Genomic DNA, 26,243 nt, shown 5'->3' with positions numbered 1-26,243 from the left:
TCCTCTTAACAGTTGTTGAAGAGATGTGTCTGCTGCTAGAACTCTGTGTGGCATTGACCTGGTCTCTAATCTGAGCTGCTGTTAACCTGCGATTTCTGAGGCTGGTGACTCGGATAAACTTATCCTCAGAAGCAGAGGTGACTCTTGGTCTTCGTTTCCTAGGGCGGTCCTCATGTGAGCCTGTTTCTTTGTAGCGCTTGATGGTTTTTGCAACTGCACTTGAGGACAGTTTCAAAGTTTTACCAATTTTTCGCACTGACTGACCTTCATTTCTTAAAGTAATGATGGCCACTCGTTTTTCTTTACTTAGCTGCTTTTTTCTTGCCATAATACAAATTCTAACAGTCTATTCAGTAGGACTATCAGCTGTGTATCCTCCAGACTTCTGCACAACACAACTGATGGTCCCAACCCCATTTATAAGGCAAGAAATCCAACTTATTAAACCTGACAGGGCACACCTGTGAAGTGAAAGCCATTTCCGGTGACTACCTCTTGAAGCTCATCAAGAGAATGCCAAGAGTGTGCAAAGCAGTCATCAAAGCAAAAGGTGGCTACTTTGAAGAACCTAGAATATAAGACATATTTTCAGTTGTTTCACACTTTTTTATTAAGTATATAATTCCACATGTGTTAATTCATAGTTTTGATGCCTTCAGTGTGAATGTACAATTTTCATAGTCATGAAAATACAGAACAATCTTTAAATCAGAAGGTGTGTCCAAACTTTTGGTCTGTACTGCACATATTTTTGGCAAGTGGCAGGTCCACTGTAAAGGGATAAGTATAATACTTAACCCTTTAAACAAAAATTTGCGATAAGATTTTCTGCATGTTATGTAATATTTTATCCTTAATCCAAGTCAGAAGGGGACAAGTTTCATTAGAACCTCTCAACAGAGCGGTTTCAAGCTCTGGCCCTGTAAGTTCAAGCAATCACGTAATATCTCAGCATAGACGTGAAATGTTATATTGTTTTCAGATATTTAATGTATGCTAAACGACTCATTTTCTTCTGGTAATATTCAATTATTAGCTGGAATCTGGCTTCATCTTCTCAGTCAACCAATCTGCATATCGAGATACTCTTGTATACACCCCATAGGTATTTACTTTGGCACATCCCAAGCCCCAGCTGACAATACCAGTTAGATAATAGGTTTCTTTATATTTTGTGGCATATGGACCACCACTGTCACCCTTACACGAATCCTTGCTGCCATCAGTGAAGCCGGCACAAAACATATTGGCAGTAATATTCATCTGTGTCTTCTCTATACATTCTTGCGTCATCACTCGGGGCAAGATCACTCTCCTAAGTACGTCTGGAGTTACTCCACCTTCTAGAAGGCGACCCCAGCCGCTCACAACAGAGAAAGAGCTTTGATGTAACAGATGATTTTTAGTGAACTGGACGTCGGGCAGACATAGAGGAACCACATAATCGGTATAGTTCACTGTACTGTTCAGGCGGAGGAGAGCTATGTCATTATCGTTGTTTGTTTGAATCCCAACAAACTTTTCGTGAATTATGATTTCAACAACTTTGTGCTCTTTTTCAGTTCCTTCAGCTTTACTAATCCTATGATCACCTATAAGGTTAAATAACATAATCACCATTATGGTCATCATTAAAATGACAGCCTGTATATTATTATTGCTTTTTCAATATTTTTTTTTATAAAAGTAAATGTCCACCTTTTATGGAAAACATTTCTTAAAAGTGTTGACCAAAACTGCTATATATTGATAGGTCATCGTTTCAGATTGGTGGAAATTTGACGCCCGGAGCCCGCACTGATCTGCTGTTATCAGCTCTGATGGAATCCAGAAGTAAAAGGTGCATAGACATACATAGACATGGACGAGCTCAGCTCCATACACTGTGTAGTTGCCATTCGCAGGTACTGCAGATCAGCTCAGTGAATGATAACTTAGATGCAGTACCCACTAAAGGCCACTACACAGTGTACGGAGCTGACCTATCTTGGATACCCTGTTTACATCTGGGCACTATCGGAGTTGTTAACAGCTGAACTGCGGGGCTGCTGGACACCCACAGATCTGATATTGATGACCTCCGTCACCAATATGAATAAAGGACTGCGTGGCGCTCTCTTAGAGAGTGAGTGGATTCCACTCCAATAATATGTTAAACGGAGCTTGGCGCTCCAATGTGGATGCGAGAATTATAGAAGCTATATTTCATAATAGCAATCAATTGTATAATTAGAATTGACGTTTCGGCCTTTTTGCCCTTCAGCATTCCTTATCCAATTGTCATTTTATAGAGGAGTGAATGGATGGACGTTTTCTGTTAAACAATGATTTTCATCTGACAACCTTACGATTATGTCATAACCCTGCGAACCAATGTGCATGTTTGTCATTTCTTGAAGAGATAGTTCTCTTATTTCTTTTGTCTCTCATGTGTATATTATTTCACCTGAAATATTTTGCTATATATTAAAAAAAATGCTTATATTTAACTTGTGCAGTATACCCACGTAGATATTTGACACTATGCTATGTTTCTCATTTAGATGACCTGGAATAAATCTTATCTATGGAACTTGACACATTTTTGGTTTATAATTTTGTGCGTACGTTTGGTATTTAGATCCTGAAAATAATTGTTGTTCAAAAAAATGTATTTTTTTTTGTTTTTGCATATTTTCAGCTCTGATGAAGGCCAAATAGGCCGAAATGTCAATTCTATATATACAATTGATTGCTGTTATGAAATAAAATTTCTAGAATTCTCACATTGACATTGGAGTGCCAAGTTCCCTGTTTACCACATTACTGGGTCATCAATATGTCAGCCCTGGACAACACTTGGGTTGGCCACCTTTGGCAACCATTTTTTCCTTACCTAAATGCATGTATTTTTGGCTAAAGATCATTTTTGTAATTGGGATTCATTAAAAATTTTGCACTGTTTATTTTCTGTAGCCTTTGTGTTGCACTGTCTCATAGTGATAAAATATAACTTTTATTCTGTCTTTAAAAGCATATGGCAGTATTTACAAATGAGGTAGATGAATCAAGCAACGTTTCGGCCATGATAGGCCATCCTCAAGCCAAACTTACAAAGTCAGCCATAACATGCAGCTGATATAAAATGAGGCCTTTATATACAGTTGAAACCAGAAGTTTACATACACTATATAAAAAGACACATATGCATGTTTTTGTTAATATCTGACATGAAATCAGAATAATCCTTTCCTGTTTTAGGTCAATTAGGATTACAATAATTTTTAATATTTGCCAAATGCGAGTATAATGAGATAGAGAATGTTTTAAGGCAATTTTATTATTTACTGCAAAGTCAAAAGTTTACATGCATTTCATTAGTACTTGGTACCATTGACCTTAAACTGAATGACTTGGGTCAAACGTTTGGGACGTCCTTCCACAAGCTTGTCACAATAGTTGGTTGGAATTTGGGCCCATTCCTCCTGACAAAACTGGAGTAACTGATCCAGGTTTTTAGGTCGCCTTGCTCGCACCTGCCTTTTCAGCTTTGCCCATAAATTTTCAATAGGATTGAGATCAGGGCTTTGTGATGGCCACTCCAAAACATTGACTTTGTTATCCTTAAGCCACTTTGTTACCATTTTGGCAGTATGCTTCAGGTCATTGTCCTTTTGGAAGACCCATTTCCGCCCAAGCTTTAACTTCATGGCTGATGTCTTGAGATGTTGCTTCATTATTGCCACATAATCTTCTTGTCTCATGATGCCATCTATTTTGTGAAGTGCACCAGTCCCTCCTGCAGCAAAACAACCCCACAACATGATGCTTCCACCCCCCGTGTTTCACAGTTGGGATGGTGTTCTTAGGCTTTCAAGCTTCTCCCTTTTTCCTCCAAACGTAACGATGGTCATTATGCCCAAAAAGTTCAATTTTAGTTTCATCAGACCACAGGACATGTCTCCAAAAGTTAAGGTCTTTGTTCCTGTGTGCATTTGTAAACATTAATCTGGCCTTTTTATGTTTCTTTTGGAGTAATGGCTTTTTCCTAGCAGAGTGGCCTTTCAGCCCATGTTGATACAGTACTCATTTCACTGTGGATATTAACACAATCTTACCAGCTTCCGCCATCATCTCCACAAGGTCTTTTGCTTTTGTCCTTGGGTTGATATGCACATGTCGGACCAAAGCACGTTCATCTCTGGGACACAGAACCCGTCTCCTTCCTGAGCGGTAGGATGGCTGGACATTCCCATCTTGTTTGTACTTGCGTATAATTGTTTGCACAGATGAACGAGGCACCTTCAGGTATCTTGAAATTGTACCCAAGGATGAGCCAGACTTGTGCAAGTCCACAATTCTCTTCCTGATATCTTGGCTGATTTCTTTAGACTTTCCCATGATCCCATGATGCTACACAAAGAAGTAGTGTGTTTCAGATGTGCATTAAAATACATTCACAGGTGTGTCTCTAATTAGCTTAAGATGTTAACTTAAGATGTTGCCAAAAACCTATCAGAAGCTTCCAAACACATGACCTCATCATATGGGCAGTCCAGCATTGTTTAAAGACATAGTAATCTTAGTGTATGTGAACTTTTGACTTTGCAGTAAGTAATAAAAATGCCTTAAAACATTCTCTCTCTCATTATTCTGGCATTTGACAAATATTAATAATTATGGCAATCCTAATTGACCTAAAATGGGAAAGGTTTATTCTGATTTCATGTCAGATATTGAGAAAAACATGCATATGTGTCTTTTTATATTGTGTATGTAAACTTCTGGTTTCAACTGTATATCATGGAGAGCGGGCTCTCACCTCTTCCTCCTCCTCAGAGCCCCTCACGGTTGTCATGACAGCAATCTACTTGTTGAACAGACAGAAACATTAAAATACAATAAAATCAAACACAATTGTATGAGTTTATCCTGTTGGATGTACTACAATATATACAGGGTGGTCCAAAAGTAGGTGGACAGAAAATAATAACATTTATTTTGCTTTATATATAAAATTATATTTACTAACACAAGCATAACATTGACAATTAAATTTTATTCTGAACAATAATACAAAAGCCCTTAAATTTTATCAGCGCAGGTGCTCAAACTGTTTGCCATTACAATTTGCACAGCTTTGAAGTCGCCTCTTACGCTTCGACAAACCTTTTTGCACAAGTCTCTGTGGGTATTAATTCCTTGAAATGCATCTCTTATGTAATTTTTCAAATCACTGACACTTTTTGGTTTTTGACTATAAACTTTGTCCTTGAGTACTCCCCAAAAGAAAAAATCCATTGGGGTCAAGGCTGGTGAACGTGCCGGCCAGTCCATTTATTAGGAAATGTTTCATCAAGATACTCGCGGACTACTCTTAAATAATGTGGAGGGGCCCCATCTTGTTGGAAATAAAGACTTTTTTTTCAAAGAGTCTGTGAGGAATGAAAAGTGGAATCTGATTGGTTGCTAAGGGCAACTGAGCCAGTTTCACTTTACACCATGTTTGATAAATCTCCCCCTTCATAACCTTATTACACTTTCTGTCAACCTACTTTTGGACCACCTTGTATTATAGATGAGTCTGTTGTGTTTGATTAAATCATATATATTCGTGTGAATTATAGGTTTTCTCTGGCATCTTGATACAGGCATAGCTCTATTTTTTCCATTTTTTATTGTAAAATTTTGCATCATTTTGCTTTTACAGGTTCTTTGTTTCCCTGAACATTCAACTTTAATGTTCAGAAAAAGGCAAAAAAAAAGAGTTGTAAACTCATACAATTCCGTTTGATTTTATTGTATTTTAATGTTTTCGTCTGTTCAACAAGTAGATGGCTGTCATGGCAACCGCGAGGGGCTCTGAGGAGGAGGAAGAGGTGGAGCCTGCACTCCATGATATATGCACTGCTCAAAAAAATAAAGGGAACACTTAAACAACAGAATATAACTCCAAGTAAATCAAACTTCTGTGAAATCAAACTGTCCACTTAGGAAGCAACACTGATTGACAATTTCCCATGCTGCTGTGCAAATGGAAAAGACAATAGATGGAAATTATTGGCAATTATCAAGACACACTCAATAAAGGAGTGGTTCTGCAGGTGGGGACCACAGACCACATCTCAGTACCAATGCTTTCTGGCTGATGTTTTGGTCACTTTTGAATGTTGGTTGTGCTTTCACACTTGTGGTAGCATGAGACGGACTCTACAACCCACAGAAGTTGCTCAGGTAGTGCAGCTCATCCAGGATAGCACATCAATGCGAGCTGTGGCAAGAAGGTTTCCTGTGTCTGTCAGCGTAGTGTCCAGAGGCTGGAAGCGCTACCAGGAGAGAGGCCAGTACACCAGGAGATGTGGAGGGGGCCGTAGGAGGGCAACAACCCAGCAGCAGGACCGCTACCTCCGCCTTTGTGCAAGGAGGAACAGGAGGAGCACTGTCAGAGCCCTGAAAAATTACCTCCAGCAGGCCACAAATGTGCATGTGTCTGCACAAACGGTTAGAAACCGACTCCATGAGGATGGTATGAGGGTCCTACGTCCACAGATGGGGGTTGTGCTCACAGCCCAACCCCGTGCAGGACGCTTGGCATTTGCCACAGAACACCAGGATTGGAAAAGTCACCACTGGCGCCCTGTGCTTTTCACAGATGAAAGCAGGTTCACACTGAGCACATGTGACAGACGTGACAGAGTCTGGAGACGACGTGGAGAGCGATCTGCTGCCTGCAACATCCTTCAGCATGACCGGTTTGGCAGTGGGTCAGTAATGGTGTGGCGTGGCATTTCTTTGGAGAGCCGCACAGCCCTCTATGTGCTCGCCATAGGTAGCCTGACTGCCATTAGGTACCGATATAAGATCCTCAGACCCCTTTTGAGACCATATGCTGGTGCTGTTGGCCCTGGGTTCCTCCTAATGCAGGACAATGCCAGACCTCATGTGGCTGGAGTGTGTCAGCAGTTCCTGCAAGATGAAGGCATTGAAGCTTTGGACTGGCCCGCCCGTTCCCCAGACCTGAATCCGATTGAGCAAATCTGGGACATCATGTCTCGCTCCATCCACCAACGTCACATTGCACCACAGACTGTCCAGGAGTTGGCGGATGCTTTAGTCCAGGTCTGGGAGGAGATCCCACAGCAGACCATCAGCAACCTCATCAGGAGCATGCCCAGGCATTGTAGGGAGGTCATACAGGCATGTGGAGGCCATACACAATACTGAGCCTCATTTTGACTTGTTTTAAGGACATTACATCAAAGTTGGATCAGCCTGTAGTGTGATTCTCCACTTTAATTTTGGGGGTGACTCCAAATCCAGGCCTCCATTGGTTAATAAATTTGATTTCCATTGATGATTTTTGTGAGATTTTGTTGTCAGCACATTCAACTTTGTACAGAACAAAGTATTCAATGAGAATATTTCATTCATTCAGATCCAGGATGTGTTATTTGAGTGTTCCCTTTATTTTTTTGAGCAGTGTATATATATATATATATATATATATATATATATATATATATATATATATATATAGGCACAGTATAGACCAGAAGTTTGGACACACCTTCTCATTTAAAGATTTTTCTGTATTTTCATGACTATGAAAATTGTACATTCACACTGAAGGCATCAAAACTATGAATTAACACATGTGGAATTATATACTTAGCAAAAAAGTGTAAAACAACTGAAAATGTGTCTTATATTCTAGGTTCTTCAAAGTAGCCACCTTTTGCTTTGATGACTGCTTTGCACACTCTTGGCATTCTCTTGATGAGCTTCAAGAGGTAGTCACCGGAAATGGTTTTCACTTCACAGGTGTGCCCTGTCAGGTTTAATAAGTGGGATTTCTTGCCTTATAAATGGGGTTGGGACCATCAGTTGTGTTGTGCAGAAGTCAGGTGGATACACAGCTGATAGTCCTACTGAATAGACTGTTAGAATTTGTATTATGGCAAGAAAAAAGCAGCTAAGTAAAGAAAAACAAGTGGCCATCATTACTTTAAGAAATGAAGGTCAGTCAGTCCGAAAAATTGGGCAAACTTTGAAAGTGTCGCCAAGTGCAGTTGCAAAAACCATCAAGCGCTACAAAGAAACTGGCTCACATGAGGATCGCCCCAGGAAAGGAAGACCAAGAGTCACCTCTGCTTCTGAGGATAAGTTTATCCGAGTCACCAGCCTCAGAAATCGCAGGTTAATAGCAGCTCAGTTTAGAGACCAGGTCAATGCCACACAGAGTTCTAGCAGCAGACACATCTCTATAACAACTGTTAAGCGGAGACTTTGTGCAGCAGGCCTTCATGGTAAAATAGCTGCTAGGAAACCACTGCTAAGGACAGGCAACAAGCAGAAGAGACTTGTATGGGCTAAAGAACACAAGGAATGGACATTAGAGCAGTGGAAATCTGTGGTTTGGTCTGATGAGTCCAAATTTGAGATCTTTGGTTCCAACCACCGTGTCTTTGTGTGACGCAGAAAAGGTGAACGGATGGACTCTACATGCCTGGTTCTCACCGTGAAGCATGGAGGAAGAGGTGTGATAGTGTGGGGGTGCTTTGCTGGTGACACTGTTGGGGTTTATTCAAAATTGAAGGCATACTGAACCAGCATGGCTACCACAGCATCTTGCAGCGGCATGCTATTCCATCCGGTTTGCGTTTAGTTGGACCATCATTTATTTTTCAACAGGACAATGACCCCAAACACACCTCCAGGCTGTGTAAGGGCTATTTGACCAAGTAGGAGAGTGATGGGGTGCTACACCAGATGACCTGGCCTCCACAGTCACCAGACCTGAACCCAATCGAGATGGTTTGGGGTGAACTGGACCGCAGAGTGAAGGCAAAAGGGCCAACAAGTGCTAAGCATCTCTGGGAAATCCTTCAAGATTGTTGGAAGACCATTTCCGGTGACTACCTCTTGAAGCTCATCAAGGGAATGCCAAGAGTGTGCAAAGCAGTCATCAAAGCAAAAGGTGGCTACTTTGAAGAACCTAGAATATAAGACATATTTTCAGTTGTTTCACCCTTTTTTGTTAATTGTATAATTCCACATGTGTTAATTCATAGTTTTGATGCCTTCAGTGTGAATGTACAATTTTCATAGTCATGAAAATACAGAAAAATCTTTAAATGAGATGTGTCCAAACTTTTGGTCTGTACTGTATATATATATATATATATATATATATATATAAAGGCCTCATTAATATCTGCTGGATGTTATGGCTGACTTTTTGTAATTTGTAATTTTAGCTTGAGAAAGGCCTATCATAGTCGAAACGTTGCTTAATCTATCTATATAATTGTCTTGTCCGTCCGTCCGGGAAATCCCGGGTCGCTGATTGGTCCGGCCGGGGCCAATCAGCGACGCGGCATTTCAGAAAAACATGGCAGCCATTAGCGGCTCATGTGAGGCACAGAGGTCAGTGGCGATGCAGCCGGGAGATGCAGCCGGCTGCTCGCAGCATAAGTCCCCCGACCGCAGGCGCCGCTGACCTACATGCGGCTATCGTCGGAAGATCAGCGGCTACAGCCGCTTATCTCCCGAGGACAAGTGTGACGCCCCTCCCCTCCTCTCCTTTCCCCTCCTCTCCCCTCCCCTCTCCTCCCGTCCCTCCCCCCACTCGATCAGGACCCCGGCGTCATACTTACCCCTCCCCTCCTCTCCTCTCCCCTCCCCTCCTTTCTTTTCCCCTCCTCTCCCCTCCCCTCTCCTCTCCTCCCGTCCCTCCCCCCGCTCGATCAGGACCCCGGCGTCATACTTACCCCTCCCCTCCCCTCCTCTCCCCTCGTCCCTCCCCCCACTCGATCAGGACCCCGACGTCATACTTACCCCTCTCCTCCTCTCCCCTCCCCTCCTTTCCTTTCCCCTCCTCTCCCCTCCCCTCTCCTCTCCTCCCGTCCCTCCCCCCGTTCGATCAGGACCCCGGCGTCATACTTACCCCTCCCCTCCTCTCCTCCCGTTCCTCCCCCCCGCTCGATCAGGACCCCGGCGTCATACTTACCCCTCCCCGTGCCTGCGCAGCAGCTCCTGTGTCTTCCGCTGATGCTCTGTGACGCTTCAGGTCAGAGGGCGCGGTGACGTCTTTACACCGCACTCTCTCCTGACAGATCACAGCGCACAGCGTGAAGATGCCGGCTACGCTGGAGTCCAGAGAAGCAGTGAGGTGAGTATTGGATTTTTTTTTTTTTTTTTGTATGGGGCCATAGGGGCATTATATGGGGGAGAGGTGACATCCTGCATGGGGCATTATATGGGGGGAAAGGTGACATCCTACATGGGGCATTATATGGGGGGGAGAGGTGACATCCTGCATGGGGCATTATATGGGGGGGAGAGGTGACATCCTACATGGGGCATTATATGGGGGGGGAGGTGACATCCTACATGGGGCATTATATGGGGGGGGAGTGACATCCTGCATGGGGCATTATATGGGGGGGTGACATCCTGCATGGGGCATTATATGGGGGGAGAGGTGACATCCTACATGGGGCATTATATGGGGGGAGAGGTGACATCCTACATGGGGCATTAAATGGGGGGAGAGGTGACATCCTGCATGGGCCATTATATGGGGGGAGAGGTGACATCCTACATGGGGCATTATATGGGGGAGAGGTGACATCCTACATGGGGCATTATATGGGGGGAGTGGTGACATCCTACATGGGGCATTATATGGGGGAGAGGTGACATCCTGCATGGGGCATTATATGAGGGGAGAGGCGACATCCTACATGGGGCATTATATGGGGGAGAGGCGACATCCTGCATGGGCCATTATATGGGGGGAGAGGTGACATCCTACATGGGGCATTATATGGGGGGAGAGGTGACATCCTACATGTGGCATTATATGGGGGGAGAGGTGACATCCTACATGGGGCATTATATGGGGGAGAGGTGACATCCTACATAGGGCATTATATGGGGGGAGAGGTGACATCCTGCATGGGTTATTATATAGGAGGGATGTGACAGCCTGCATGGGGCATTATATGGGGGGAGAGGTGACATCATGCATGGGGCATTATATGGGGGGAGATGTGACATCCTACATGGGGCATTATATGGGGGGAGAGGTGACATCCTACATGGGCCATTTAAGGGGGGAGAGGTGACATCCTGCATGGGGCATTATATGGGGGGAGAGGTGACATCCTACATGGGGCATTATATGGGGGGAGAGGTGACATCCTGCATGGGGCATTATATGGGGGGAGAGGTGACTTCCTGCATGGGGCATTATATGGGGGAGAGGTGACATCCTGCATGGGCCATTATATGGGGTGAGAGGTGACATCCTACATGGGGCACTATAGTGGGATGTGACTTCCTGCATGGGGCATTATATAGGGGGGGAGAGGTGACATCCTGCATGGGGTATTATGTACAGGGGATGTGACATCCTGCGTGGGGTATTATATGCATGGGGTATTATATACGGGGGATGTGACTTCCTGCATGGGGCATTATAAAGGAGGGTCGGGAAACATATGCTAGAATACCCGATGCTTTAGAATCGGGCCACCATCTAGTATGTCACATAATAGCTGCAGCCAAGAACACAAAGACACAATAGGGAGTTCGGGGGTAAGTAATACTTATTTTTATTATTTAATGTCAGCAACAAAGAATAAGAGAGAAGGCTATTGCTATATTCACACCCTCAGTGGTGTAGTGCGGGTGTACTATTTTTTTGTATTTTTATTATTTCATTACATTATCCAATTTTTGACAACTCTTAAAACCTCTTGATAAAACTAAAGTAATCCTGATGACCTGCAGCCGCCGCGGAGAGCTTAGTAGCTTTCTGCACACTGTTTGGACAATGAACTTAATAATAAACCATGATACTATAAAATAAGCTCTCAGTGTCGCAGTGCACAGTTGGCCGGATTTAAAGGTGTTGGCCAGCCACCTAATTATGTTAAAAAATCCACTTAGAATACAATAAATGTTAAAAAGTGACCTTGACTTACCTTACCTATCCCTGCTGCTATTTGGATACACACACATCTTTGTTATTTTTTCTCCAATGATAATGTGTCAGCTCAGACATGTGACCTAAGCGGTGTTGACCGCCACCCGCACAGCCACTGACCGGCTGCAGAAGTCACATGTCTTGACAACACATCATTGATGGAGAAAAAAGAACAGAGACCTGTGAATGAAATGGGAAGCATAAGAATGAGCATTGTGTAGATAAGTATTACTTGCATTTATAGCATTTATAGCATGCTAAGTATTTTTTGAAAAAGAAAATACATATATAGATTGGTTTACAACTCTTGTAACCCCTTGCAGATAATTCAACATTACAATCCAAGCTGTTGGAACAGAACCACATATATGTCGCATACTGGATTCTGTTCCTTTCCCCCATATTTCTCATCAGCTTTAGGGAACATGCGAGAGGCTGTATTTTCGGTCCGAGTGCGATCCGACAAAACATAGGATCGTGCTCAGACCAATGTTATTCTATAGGGCAGTGCACATGACCGATGTTTTATGGGACTGTTCGAGGGAAAAAAAAAACGCAGCATGTATGATTTGCATCCGTAAATTGGATCACACTCGGCCATTCATGTCTATGGGGCTGTGGAAAACATTGGACCACACTTGGATGATATCTGGGCGCGGTGTGATTTTCACGGACTGACAGATTGGAGAAGATGGAGACATTGTTTTTTCTTCTTCTCCACATCCGAGAAAATCGGATCACACTGGGATCAGACTCTGATCATAGCGTGATTTGCATAACCGGCCCTATTCTCTTGGAAGAGAGACAATATGGTTGTGTAACCCTAGCACCCTTATTCTTGCACTAATGAACCCAGGTAGAGCTGAGCTTATGCAGATCCAAGTGCAAAGCTGCTAAGTGGTTTTGGTGTTTTCTTTACTGAATCTGGTGAGGCTGGAAGTGATTTGGTATTTATTTTGTAGTAAGAATATTTTCCTAAGTTCTTTGGACAAAATGACACTAAGTTAAAGCTTTCTATAATTATTTCATATGAATTCATCATGAATACAGTTACTATTCTCTCCAAGTTCTGTTGCACGCACAAACACGCACACACATATGCATATCTGTAGATATTTCTTCAGTTTTACATCTGTTGTTTTCTACTTACCAAGGACGACTGTTAATTTATTTTTGAAAGAGGGTTTTACACAATGAGCAGCGGTAACTACCCAACTGGGTGCAATTAGTGTCCCACCACAGATAGTCATTAATGGTCTATCTAAGACGACTCGAGCCTGCAAATAAATTTTTAAACATTATGATTAGTTTTGAATCCCTTATATTAGCATATGTCGAGTATCCATTGTCTGTTTACGAATTCACAATTTAATTTTAACAAAAATTTAATTTGCTTCATGAGCCAGAATGAAGCATTTATGTCATATCCTATATGAGAAGGGATTATCATCTACATTTCCTATTTACATGATGGTGGTGTGAAGCAAATCTCTACAAAATGTGGTTAAAATAAAACCACCTACAATCAGATCAAAAAAGTTGCTAAAATATTTTTTTTGGTATATTGTATTGATTAGTAAAAAATGTGGGGTATATATTTAAAGATGATTTCCTTTAAAATAACTTGACTTCAGCAATTGGTCTCGTCACTTTACAGACGTTTACAGAATGTTGTAAAAGGAAGAAGAGATGCTACATAACTGTAGACATGGGCCTGTCCCAACTTTATCGAGAAGTGTTGCTACTCCATCAATTTCTAAATGTGTTATTTTTTTTAAATGAAATGGAAAAATGTATAACTTTCCACTTCTGTTATGTGTTCTATTTTAAATATTGTTTTCCGTACACTTTACACCGCGTCCCAACTTTTTGGGAATTGGGATTGTAATTTTTTAGTTTTACAGCCCAACTTTGTAAAATTCTGCAAAGCACCTGTGGGTTCAAAATGTTCACTTCACTTTCAGATGAATTAATTTCGGGGTGCAGTATCCAAGCTGGAGTCTCTTGTTGACGGTTTCTGTTGTTTTGCAACCTCCGGGACTCTATGAATGGGACATGGTATCCACAATCTATTCCAGCCAAAAATGCACTCCAAAAGTCAAAGAGTGCTCCTTTTGAGCCTTGCGATGTTCCCAAACAGTGGTTTACGAACACATATGGGGTAGTGCAACATTTGTGAGTAATTGTACCAAATTGTGGAGTAAATTTTCTCCTACTACAACTTGGAAAACATTATAAAATTCTATGAAGCACCCATGAGTTCAAGATGATCACAACACCTCTAGGTGAATTCCTTGAGGCGTGTAATTTCTAAAATAGTTCACTTGTGAACAATTTCTGTTGTTTTGGCATCTCAGGGACTCTGAAAATCGTGACATGGTATCTGCAAACTGTTCCAGCCAAAATTACCCACCAAAAGACAAGCAACACCCTTTTATTGAGCCGTGCTGTGAGCCCAAAAAGTAATTTCTGACCGCATTGGGGTATTAATGCATTCTGGTGAAATTGCATAATAAATTGTGGGGTCCAATTTCTTAAATGATCCTTTGTAAAAATGAGAAAATTGAGCCTAAAGCAACATTTTAGTGTAAAAATTTTTATTTTTCATTTTATGTATTCCACTTTGTGTTTATTACTGTGAAACACCTGAAGGGTTAAGAAACTTGCTAAATGCCGTTTTCTTGAGGGGCTATGGGTTATGGATATTCTGACATATAGGCCCCTCAATGTCACTTCAAAAGTGAATTGATTCCTAAAAAATAGGGAATAGGTTTTGTAAATTGCTTTGAAAAAATGAAAAATTTATGCAAAATTTTTAAGCCTTCTATCATTCTAAGAATTAAAGAAAGTTTCAAAAATAATGCTGCCATAAAGTAGACATATGGGAATTATTATTTATTAACCATTTTGTGTGGTATCACAGATGTCAGATTTGAACATTTTGGCCTGGGCAGGAAAGTGAGTGGAGTGAAAAGAACTTTATACCTGCCATGGACACTCTCCTTTTGGACATTCTTCACCACCAACAATTCGCCCTTTTAATATTTTCTTTTTCAGCACTGGTATCTGTCCACATGGATATTCCACTGTTAAAACAAGCATTAGAAACATACTGGTGAAGTACAGTAGGAAGCACAGAGTTCTTTTTATATATTGCTACAAGAATTTTGTCATGGAAGACCATCTGTACACTTACTAGCTTTGCACAATGGCTTTTTATATTATATGGTATGGTATTTGGAATAGTATTGTATGGTATTTGCCATTCTAACCTACCCTATCCAAGAGTTGCCCAATAGTAGATGATATTTTACTGACCTGTAGGAATGCATGATGTTCCATCTTCCCCTAGAGCATAGCCCTCCATACATGAGCAGCGTCGTATGGTGGGAGTGTCATGACATAACTGCTCACATTGTCCATTCTCAAACTCACACCTCAGTGTGCCATTTTTATCTGTAGAAAGGTACAAAATGTTATTCTGACTCAATATATCATCTCCTCAAAGTACTATCCTCAGGCTTGGTTATGGTGTAGTCCCAGGAGGGAAAAAGAAAATCCCGGCACTCACGTGTTGATAATCAGTAATATATGTATCACCCGACAGAAACATATATTAGCTTTGTTACAAGAGAAGTTGAATCTTTATTAAATCGGACACAACTAGGAGGTTTTTCTTACAGTAGTAATCTAACCATGAAAGAAAGGGAAGCCTTTAAACTTTTACAGGATGATAAGACGATAGAGATAAAGCCCGCTGACAAAGGGGGATCAATTGTAATAATGGATAGGGAGAGATATATTGGGGAGATAATGAGACAATTATCAGATTCCACAACTTATCAACCACTAAAAGGGAACCCATTGAAAGATATACAAAGGAAAATTGAGATAATGATAGATAGATATAAATTAAGGGGTAATATTGATTCAAAGTTGGCTGATTTTTTGATAAAAGATGATCCTATCACCCCAGTATTTTATATATTACCAAAAGTGCATAAAACTTTAATTGATCCTCCAGGCAGACCAATTGTGGCGTCCACAGAGTCAGTATTATCCCCTCTATCTATAACATTGGAACACATTTTGACCCCTCTAGTAAAGAAAAATAAATCTTTTTTATTAGATACAGGAGATTTTTTGGAAAAAATTAAAACTATTCATAATATATCTGCAGATGCCATCATTACTACAATAGATGTTACAAGTTTATATACATCAATAGAACATGAAAAAGGATTAAACGCAGTGAGGTGGCTTCTTGAGATTAATGAATTTCCAGGGGTTCAAAGAGATATAGTGATGGAGTTACTAAGGGTGGTTCTGTATGAGAACTATTTTTTGTTCCAAGATGTATATTATAAACAGAAGAGGGGATCGGCAATGGGTGCGAATGTGGCCCCCCCATACGCAAATACATATATGTCATTTTTTGAGGAGCATTATGTCTATGAACATCCTCTATTCAAGATACATGGAAGAGCCTGGTTTAGGTTCATAGATGACATTTTTTGCGTATGGGAGGGGCCACAAGAAACCCTAATGACATTCTATGATGATTTGAATAGTGTATGGAGTGAACTAAAATTTACCATTTCATATAGCACTGAGAGGATAAATTTTTTGGACACTATTGTAATTAGGAATGAGAAAGGGGACTTTGAGACAGATTTATATAAAAAAGATACGGACAGGAATAGTATCTTACATTTTAGGAGTGCACACCCATATTCTGTTAAAAAGGCTATCCCCAAATCACAGTTTCAGCGAGTGACTAGGATTGTTACCAACCCCTCCATCTGTTCAAAAAGAATTGAGGAAATGTGTGAAAATTTTAGATTGAGAGACTATCCCCAACGTATTCTAGATGGGGCATTAAGAAAGGTGGTTACTGATGAAAAAACACGTAGAAGGGATGAATCACGTATATGCTTTGTGAGGGAATATCATCCGGTCAATTTAAAAGTAGATCAGATTATAAAGAAATATTGGCATATTCTAGGGCAGGCATATCCGAGTGTGATGGAATTTAATATACCTCCCCTTATCTGTAACAAGAGATTGCCCAATGTGAAGGATAAACTAATACGGGCGGATGTTGGGAGCGATGCAATAATTCCAAGACAAACTTTTCTTTCAACCAAAAATAAAGGAACGTATCCCTGTCTGAATTGTGCTCAATGTAATAATGTAATTAAGGGGGAATATTTCAGTCATCCTAGGACAGGTAAAAGATTTAATATTAAGGGCTTCTACACGTGTAAATCTACAAATGTGGTTTACCAGATAAAATGTCCGTGCGGCTTTTCATATATTGGAGAAACAATGCAGTCAGTAGGAACACGGGTTAATAAACATAAATCCACTATCAGGTGTGGAGATACTTCGCTTCCCCTTCCATTACATTTTAAGGAAAAAGGACATTCAATAGCCCAATTGAAATATCAGGTGTAAGAACAAATAGATACACCTAGAAGAGGAGGCAGTATCAAAAAAATCCTTTTATGTAGAGAAGCCTTTTGGATTTATACTTTGGGAACTTTATATCCGAATGGCCTGAATCGAGAATATGATGTTAGTAGTATTATGTGATTAGGATAATGAGTAATATATACATCCTATTTTTCTTTCTAGACATCTCAGATGCGATGAAATCCTGAAGTATCTGCATAGGAACAAATGGGATGCATATTATACTTGCCACATTTTGTCGGGTTAAATAAGATTGAATGCGGAGTCTAATTTAGGGAATAGAGGATAACAAAGGATAAATTGAAAAAGTCACTCTTGTCTCAGACAACGATCTGGGGGAGGTGAGAATCACTTAGGACATAGATGTTCTCTATTCCCGTATGTCTGTGATTATTCCTTCAGCAGTAGCTTTATATGTAGTTACAATTTATAATGAGATATAAAGTGATATAGAAATAATATGATGAATTTTTTCTACTATGTAAATTGGGATTTATGGGAATATGGTAGTATACTGATCTCTTTATAAGGCATTTACTAATAGAATTATAAAGGGCAAGAGAATAAAAGATAGATTTAGTCACTTGTTGCAGGCTGTTCATGAGGAATCAGTTGTATATACAAATGTAATAAACAGTATTGTTCTAATAAAAATCTTTTTGAAAAAATCTAAAAATATCAAGGAATTTTTTTCCAGAAAAATTATATAATGTTGAATGTGTTTAATAAAAAGAACATTGAGAAATTTAGATGGGAATATTTTTGATACATTTATGAAATGGAATCCATGTTTTAGGATTTATATTCTCATATTTGGTTGGAGATTATTTATATATATGAATTTACTTGTCATTGATATATTTGATTCCATTGGAAATATTAAAAAATCTTAAAAACATTAAGGATTTTTTCTGGAAAAACTATGAAATGTTACATATTTTTAGCTAAAAGAATATGGAGAAATAAAGATATAATGTGGTATATGCATGCAATAAATTTTACAATCTGCGATGTATATGGTCTTATGTGTAGTCGGGGATTATTTAAATATATGAATTCACTTGTTCTTTTTTATTGTGCAACTTGAGTTTATTATTGCTTAATTTTTGTATGTTGTTGTAAATTCTGTTATATATAATTTCTTTTATTGGTCTACTCTTTTTTTATGTTAATGAGAATTATGTCATTTCCGTGGATTTGTTTATAAATATCTTGACTGAATGTATTTAACCACAATTGAAAAAAGCCTTGGACAGGCTGAAACGTCTTGTGTGAGTTGTGGAATAAATCAACTGATTATCAACACGTGAGTGCCGGGATTTTCTTTTTCTACAGACATTGTTTTCCACGTGCACCACTCTAGCTATACGGAGTGCCGACTATTCCTTTTTGATACTAGTCCCAGGAGGGAGCTGCCAACTGAAAGATTGTTTGACCAACAGTTGTCTTACGTCTAGGTCCAGCTTCAGCTCTCCTAAAGTGAGGAAATGTTTGCTCCCTCCAACATACAATGTATTGCTAGGTCAAGATTTCTAAAAGCTAATTCAGTTGAACACCACTCTTCTCCCAAACTACAAGGTGTGGACCACATGGCCATAGACTCTGAAAAAGTGACAACCCCCTCAATAAAACCCACTCTGAGGATACAAAAAAAGAAATCAATTTGGGGCACTGAAGTGAAACAATGAGAGGCAATATAGTATGTGAAAATTAAATGGGGGTCCCTAGGTATAAAATAAAAGCAGCAGGAGGCATGCTGTGAGCCTCTCTTGGGGCTTCCATCAAGACTTCATTGCATGAAATATATAGCATGACACCCTATTCTTTCTATAAAATTATGTAAATCTCAACAGTACCACGATGGATCCTAAAATTAGTGAATGCGGATCCCACAGGAATCCTTCATATATAGATTTGGTATATTCTGTTATAAACTGAAAGAGTGTGAACAGAGCCTAATGAATCATCTATGGAAAAAATAACTTACTTATTTCACAGTTTCTGCCCTCATACCCCTCGGGACATAGACACATATAGAACTGATATTCATCATAGCACGTGCCGCCATTTTGACAAGGATTGGAAAGGCATTGGTTTTCATCTGTGAAGAGTTCAGACATGATATTCTTACCATATACAGTGGTGGCCAAAAGTATTGGCACCCCTGCAATTCTGTCAGATAATACTCAGTTTCTTCCTGAAAATGATTGCAATCACAAATTCTTTGGTATTATTATCTTCATTTAATTTGTCTTCTATGAAAAAACACAAAAAGAATTGTCCTAAAGCCAAATTGGACATAATTCCACACCAAACCTAAAAAAGGGGGTGGACAAAAGTATTTGCACTGTTTGAAAAATCATGTGATGCTTCTCTAATTCGTGTAATTAACAGCACCTGTAACTTACCTGTGGCACCTAACAGGTGTTGGCAATAACTAAATCACACTTGCAGCCAGTTAACATGGATTAAAGTTGACTCAACCTCTGTCCTGTGTCCTTGTGTGTACCACATTGAGCATGGAGAAAAGAAAGAAGACCAAAGAACTGTCTGGGGACTTGAGAAACCAAATTGTGAGGAAGCATGAGCAATCTCAAGGCTACAAGTCCATCTCCAAAGACCTGAATGTTCCTGTGTCTTCCGTGCGCAGTGTCATCAAGAAGTTTAAAGCCCATGGCACTGTGGCTAACCTCCCTAGATGTGGACAGAAAAGAAAAATTGCCGAGAGATTTCAACGCAAGATTGTGCGGATGGTGGATAAAGAACCTCGACTAACATCAGAACAAGTTCAAGCTGCCCTGCAGTCCAAAGGGTACAACAATGTCAACTCGTACTATCCGTCGGCGTCTGAATGAAAAGGGACTGTATGGTAGGATACCCAGGAAGACCCCACTTCTTACCCCGAGACATAAAAAAGCCAGGCTGGAGTTTGCCAAAACTTACCTGAGAAAGCCTAAAACGTTTTGGAAGAATGTTCTCTGGTCAGATGAGACAAAAGTAGAGCTTTTTGGGAAAAAGCATCAATATAGAGTGTACAGGAAAAAAAAAAAGGCATTCAAAGAAAAGAACACGGTCCCTACAGTCAAACATGGCGGAGGTTCCCTGATGTTTTGGGGTTGCTTTGCTGCCTCTGGCACTGGACTGCTTGACCGTGTGCATGGCATTATGAAGTCTGAAGACTACCAACAAATTTTGGGGCATAATGTAAGGCCCAGTGTGAGAAAGCTGGGTCTCCCTCAGAGGTCATGGGTCTTCCAGCAGGACAATGACCCAAAACACACTTCCAAAAGCACTATAAAATGGTTTGAGAGAAAGCACTGGAGACTTCTAAGGTGGCCAGCAATGAGTCCAGACCTGAATCCCATAGAACACCTGTGGAGAGATCTCAAAATGGCAGTTTGGAGAAGGCACCCTTCAAATATCAGAGACCTGGAGCAGTTTGCCAAAGAAGAATGGTCTACAATTCCAGCAGAGCATTGTAAGAAACTCATTGATGGTTACTGGAAGCGGTTGTTCGCAGTTATTTTGGCTAAAGGTTGTGCAACCAAGTATTAGGCTGAGGGTGCCAATACTTTTGTCTAGCCCATTTTTGGAGTTTTGTGTGAAATGATCAATGATTTGATTTTTGCTTCATTCTCTTTTGTGTTTTTTCCTTGCAAGCAAATTAAATGAAGATAATAATACCAAATAATTTGTGATTGCAATCATTTTCAGGAAGAAACTGAGTATCATCTGACAGAATTGCAGGGGTGCCAATACTTTTGGCCACCACTGTAAATAACACAAATGAGATTTGTTGTTCATCAGTTTACAACGTACCTATGTATAGCCTCCAAAATTCTTTCTGGAGAGGAAGAAGAGAATTTACGTTAGCCCTTCTTAAATCATGATTTTGCACAATCAATATAACAATATGGAAATAGAGCCAATCAGAAAATCAAGTCTCACATGTAGGCCTCATTCAGATGTTCGTGTTTTCCGTACAAGTACTATCCATGTTTTTCATTGATAACACTTGCACTTATAATATTGAATGGAGTAATTTACATGTCCGTAATTTTCCGCTGACAAAGGGGTACACGAAAAATTGTGGAGACATGTCCAATTTTGATCCGAGTGTTGGATCAAAATCTTCAATGCAAGTCTATGAGAAAATCAGACTGCACTCATTAGTACGGGTGAAATACGCTGCAAGAGTTGACATTATGCAGATTTTAATCTGCTGCAAGTCTGCAAGGAAAAAATAAGCAACATGTGCATGAGAATTCAGGGATCACATGCACTTTGCTTGTACTGTAAAACCTTGTATATTTTCCAAGTGCACATATCCTTACAGTTAATTGAGGAGAGTCACAGAGACTGAATCATTTATATTTATTGGGTGGTGGAGATTATAGTTAATGGGAGCACAGTGCTGCTGATCACTTTATATTTGGATTAGTGCATGGCTAATAGTATATTAATGGGAGGGGTACATATCTGTACTCAGGGGTGCAGTGCAGGGGGGACACATGTATGTATACAATATATGTGACCTTGTTATTTTTAGGGCTGTGGTGATCATCGTAACAAGAGGAGTTGTGCCTGGGAGATGTCAACATGAAGGTCTGACCAGATGGAGAAGAAACAGCAGAAAATTACTCTACTCAGATGAGACGTCAGCGTAAGTTCCTGGATGTAAATATTATTCTGTATCTGCACTGTATGACTTGGAGTGATAATGTCTTTGTAAAATCCCTTAAGCCACATTCTTACATTCACATTCTGACCCCCAGCTCTGGCATCCGCTGATGTCATGTAATGGTTCCGGATGCAGCCGGGGGTCTCTCTCTTCTGCGTTCCACGGTGAGTGATGGGCTGTGGGCGGGGTTGCCCCACGCGTCACACCCAGTATCCACCACGCGTTTTCCCTCTCCTCATTCATTGGGAAAGCGCGCGGTGGATGCTGGGTATGACACACAGGGTAACCCCACCCATAACCCAGCATCCACCGCGGGGACCGTGCCACTGATGTCACGCCTCACTTGACGTGACATCAGCTGGGGGTCATGTGATGCCAGCTGTAGCTTGGCTCACAGGCCATAAAAACACAGCAAGGTAATTACAAAAACACTTATGGGCCCAAGGTAAATGCATTGGGGCATTTATCAAAAGTACTGGACAACTTCTTTAAGTAAATTATCTCATGGAATTTTCTCTATATCTACTTTTATAAATGAAGCCTTTAGCTTAGGCCACGTTCACACGTTCAGGATTTGGTCAGTATTTTACATCAGTATTTGTAAGCCAAAACCAGGAGGGGAACAGTCAGAGGAAAAGTATAATAGAAACACGTCACCACTTCTGTATTTATCACCCACTCCTGGTTTTGCCTTACAAATACTGATATAAAATACTGACCAAATACTGAGCGTGTGAACTGGAGTGTTTGAAGATGGCAAATATTGTTTACCTCTGTAGACAGCACAATGTCAGCAAATCAACAATACTAACAATCCTTAAAACAGCTATGAATTACAAAGCAGGAGGCAATGACAATCTGGGAAAATTTCAGTTTTTACATAGATTATTTGTCTCCTCAGCTTTCATACTTGTAGAGATTGTTATAGGTGTCAAATATACAGAAGGGGAAATACAAAACTTGTGCACCCAGGTGGTTTTGGCTCAAGCCACAAAATGTAATGTTTAGTTTATTGATGGCTCGTAGAATAAAAATGACAACCAGGATTACCGTACGTCTGTCATCCTTATAAAATTCTCTCGCTTCTTCATATGAACATTTTTCTTCATAGCACTCTCGTTCCAAGGATGCTTGCCTGAACTCCTCAAATATACTGTTAGCTCTCCTTATTCGACTCTTTAATACTGTATTGGCATCTTTAGTCTGTATGAAAACTATAAAAGACAGTGTTAAACCCACTATTCATACTCAACTATTTGGCAAAAGATGAATAAAATGCAGTCGAAGGTATGGACTTTGGTGGGAAGGGTTGACAATTTAAAGGCAACATGTCACAATTAAAAACAATTAAAGAGGATTTTTCACCAGTTTGAACATGTTAAACTGGCCACATTATGGAATAGTAGCTGCAGAGCTGAAGAAAATGTATTTTTTTATAGTTAATTTCTCTTCTCCGTTGTAAAGTTTAGGTTATAATTTATAATTCCAACTGGGTGTTACCAGAGATTCTTCTCTGGGGGCGTGTGCTTCTTCCCCTGTATGACATTGACCAATCATAAGCAAGCAGCAACATATAGGGGGAAAAAAGGACACACCCCGACAATAGCTTAGAACAACTTATACTGCTATGAGATGAAAGCTGAAGCAGTTTTAGTAATTACACTCATCTTTGCTCTTCTCCCAGCACTCGTAATTACTCTGCAGTGAGACTTGTGAGTAGAACAGACTGTCATTACATGTCTCACACAGAAGAAAGCCTGTTTTAAGCTATTGAGTAAATGTCATACAGGGGAAGAAGTACACACCTCTGGTAATGGCCCATTGTGCTTATCCTAAATTAGAACCTAAATTTCACAAGCTAATAACTCCACAAACCAGAGGAGAATTTATAAAATAAAAACCAAGTTTAATTCAATTTTGCAGCCACTATTCCATGATGTGGCCAGTTCAACATGCTCAAACTGGTGAAAGATATTCTTTAACAAGCAGTCTGATTTTCCAGCAGCAAGATATGAAACAGAGGTATCTATACAACTAAAAAAGAATATTTAGGTTTGTGGATTCATGTAAATCTCTGCACATTCTGGGTTTAGGAGTCTGGTGGATAGTCTTGCCTGAGTTTGACTACTATCACTGTATACATGCTCATACAGGGTAGATTGCCATTTACCGAATAGCACCTCCCACTGGACTCTTAAACCCCAAATGAGTGAAGAAATACTTGAATAAAATAAAGATTATCTTGTCCCTTTACATTATATATCTATCTATTCATATATTTTTGCTCTACATAATGAGAAAAATAAAATACTATTTTTATTAAGTCATGAATGAAACCAACAATAGATAAAATATATGGCATGTTTTATCAAATGTTGGTTTTAACAAAGACTCATTAAAATTTGTATTGCACAATTTCTTGAATATGGTTCATTATACACAGCAAGTGATTTGGAAAATAGCTTTCTGTCTAGCTTTTTATCTAAAAAAAAAAGGAATAAATTGGAGACTCGCACCTATAGAAATCCAAGAGCTGGTTGCCACAAACCTGGTTTACTCTTGAGAATGAGAAATTCATGTGATAATGAAGAAATTGCTAATCACAAAATATTACTAATTTTAATTACTATGTAGCACCATGAAAACATATTGGCCCCGATTTATCAAGACTGGCGTTGTTCACACCAGTTTTGACGAGAGAGAGAGAGCACACCTCCTAATAAATCTAGCACTTCTTACATGTGGTGTGGCTTTGTGCACCTTGCCACAAATATTACTCCAGTCAGAGACTGGAGTAAGATTTGTGGTGTAATGTACAGTACGGAGGTACCATATCATACAGGGTACCGACTAATCTATATATATTCAATCAGTTTATATCCTAAACTGAACTTGGCCTGTAGATAGTTACTTCCGAATGTATCAGCTCAGTGATAATTGTGACTGCTCAGATGTATATAGTTATACAGTGTATAGTATAGCTTAGTTAAAGTATTGACCAATTTCCCGTTTACGGTAAATGTATCACACATGAATAAAGATTACACAAGCTGTGTAAACATGGTGCCCTAATGATTTGTGAATTTTGCCTTATTTCCAGTTGTACAAGATGACTATAACGTGCACATTGCAACAACTTTATGTAATAAAGATTCGGTTGGACTATGACAGCACTTGTCAGTACAAGCAAACACCTAAAAGTACAAAACAGGTATGTTTGGAGATGTTACACATGAGACACGATGTTACGTACACTGTACTATATCAAGTATGACAAGAAACATTTTTTCCCCATTAAATATTATTTAACATCACATACCATACATATCAAACCTGTAAATTAGTATAGATACTTTTTGCCCTGTCTGGTCTGTAAATGGTCATTCATGTTCAATTTCCAATTTAACAAACTATAAAATGTATACATTTGTATTTATAAATATAAAAGAAAAAAAAAGACAAATTCACACTAAGAATTGGTATAAAGTTACATGCAGAGGTATTCTTTATTCTCTGCCATAGATACTGTGTGTATTGTGTTTGTAATTTTTTATCATTAATTCAAGGTATTAATTATTCCCTCATATTTCATATTACTGCGCCCTGAAAGGAAATAACACTACAATATACATTATAAGTAGTATACTATCACATTGTATCACTTACCAGCACAAGCTAAGAGAGGCAGAAGTATCACAATAATCCAGAGACATGTCATTTTTTTTCCTCCTAACCCCATGGTGGGAAGACTTTCCTATTCCACCACTATCTGTATTCAAGGGAACACGGCTGGTCCAAGGTTCATTGTTTAAATATTTGGATTTGGGGGGAGGGCTCAGGCTCCATAGGAACAGCCATGACAAATCAATGCTGGAGAGCGCTTTTTTGTAGACAACATTGTAGATTTTTAAGTCTAACTTTACTATTATAGCTGCTGATCATTAGGATGTTATAAAAAGAGCAAAGTGGAATAATTAAGTTGTACGCCAAAAAAATAATGGAGGACTTAGTACCCTGTGCTTGCTGATTTCTTTTCTATACCTAACAATCTAATGAACAGTTTAATGATAATCCATTAGAGTTTGTTTTCTCATGATTCATGCGCAAAATATACTT

At 39.8% G+C, this 26,243-nt stretch overlaps 1 protein-coding gene across 2 annotated transcripts; it reads right to left on the bottom strand.

Moving 5' to 3' along the window:
- Positions 1-670: 670 nt before the first annotated feature.
- Positions 671-25,945, bottom strand: F7 (coagulation factor VII). Of its 2 annotated transcripts, XM_073664402.1 has the most exons (8): positions 25,794-25,945; positions 23,178-23,341; positions 21,266-21,290; positions 19,434-19,547; positions 15,290-15,427; positions 14,957-15,057; positions 13,122-13,248; positions 673-1,592 (listed from the first exon to the last, which is right to left on the bottom strand). In XM_073664402.1, exons 1-8 carry the CDS (start codon positions 25,864-25,866, stop codon positions 1,033-1,035), a joined length of 1,302 nt encoding a protein of 433 aa, XP_073520503.1. In that variant the 5' UTR covers positions 25,867-25,945; the 3' UTR covers positions 673-1,032. The 2 variants fall into 2 exon arrangements, with proteins under 2 accessions (XP_073520504.1, XP_073520503.1); XM_073664403.1 differs by lacking the exon at positions 19,434-19,547 and having other exon boundaries at positions 671-1,592.
- Positions 25,946-26,243: the final 298 nt, after the last annotated feature.

This window comes from Phyllobates terribilis, unplaced genomic scaffold (assembly GCF_046119375.1).
Source record: "Phyllobates terribilis strain yellow unplaced genomic scaffold, ASM4611937v1 Scaffold_2__4_contigs__length_985480577, whole genome shotgun sequence".
NCBI lineage: Eukaryota > Metazoa > Chordata > Amphibia > Anura > Dendrobatidae > Phyllobates > Phyllobates terribilis.
This window is presented reverse-complemented; position numbering and strand designations above follow the sequence as displayed.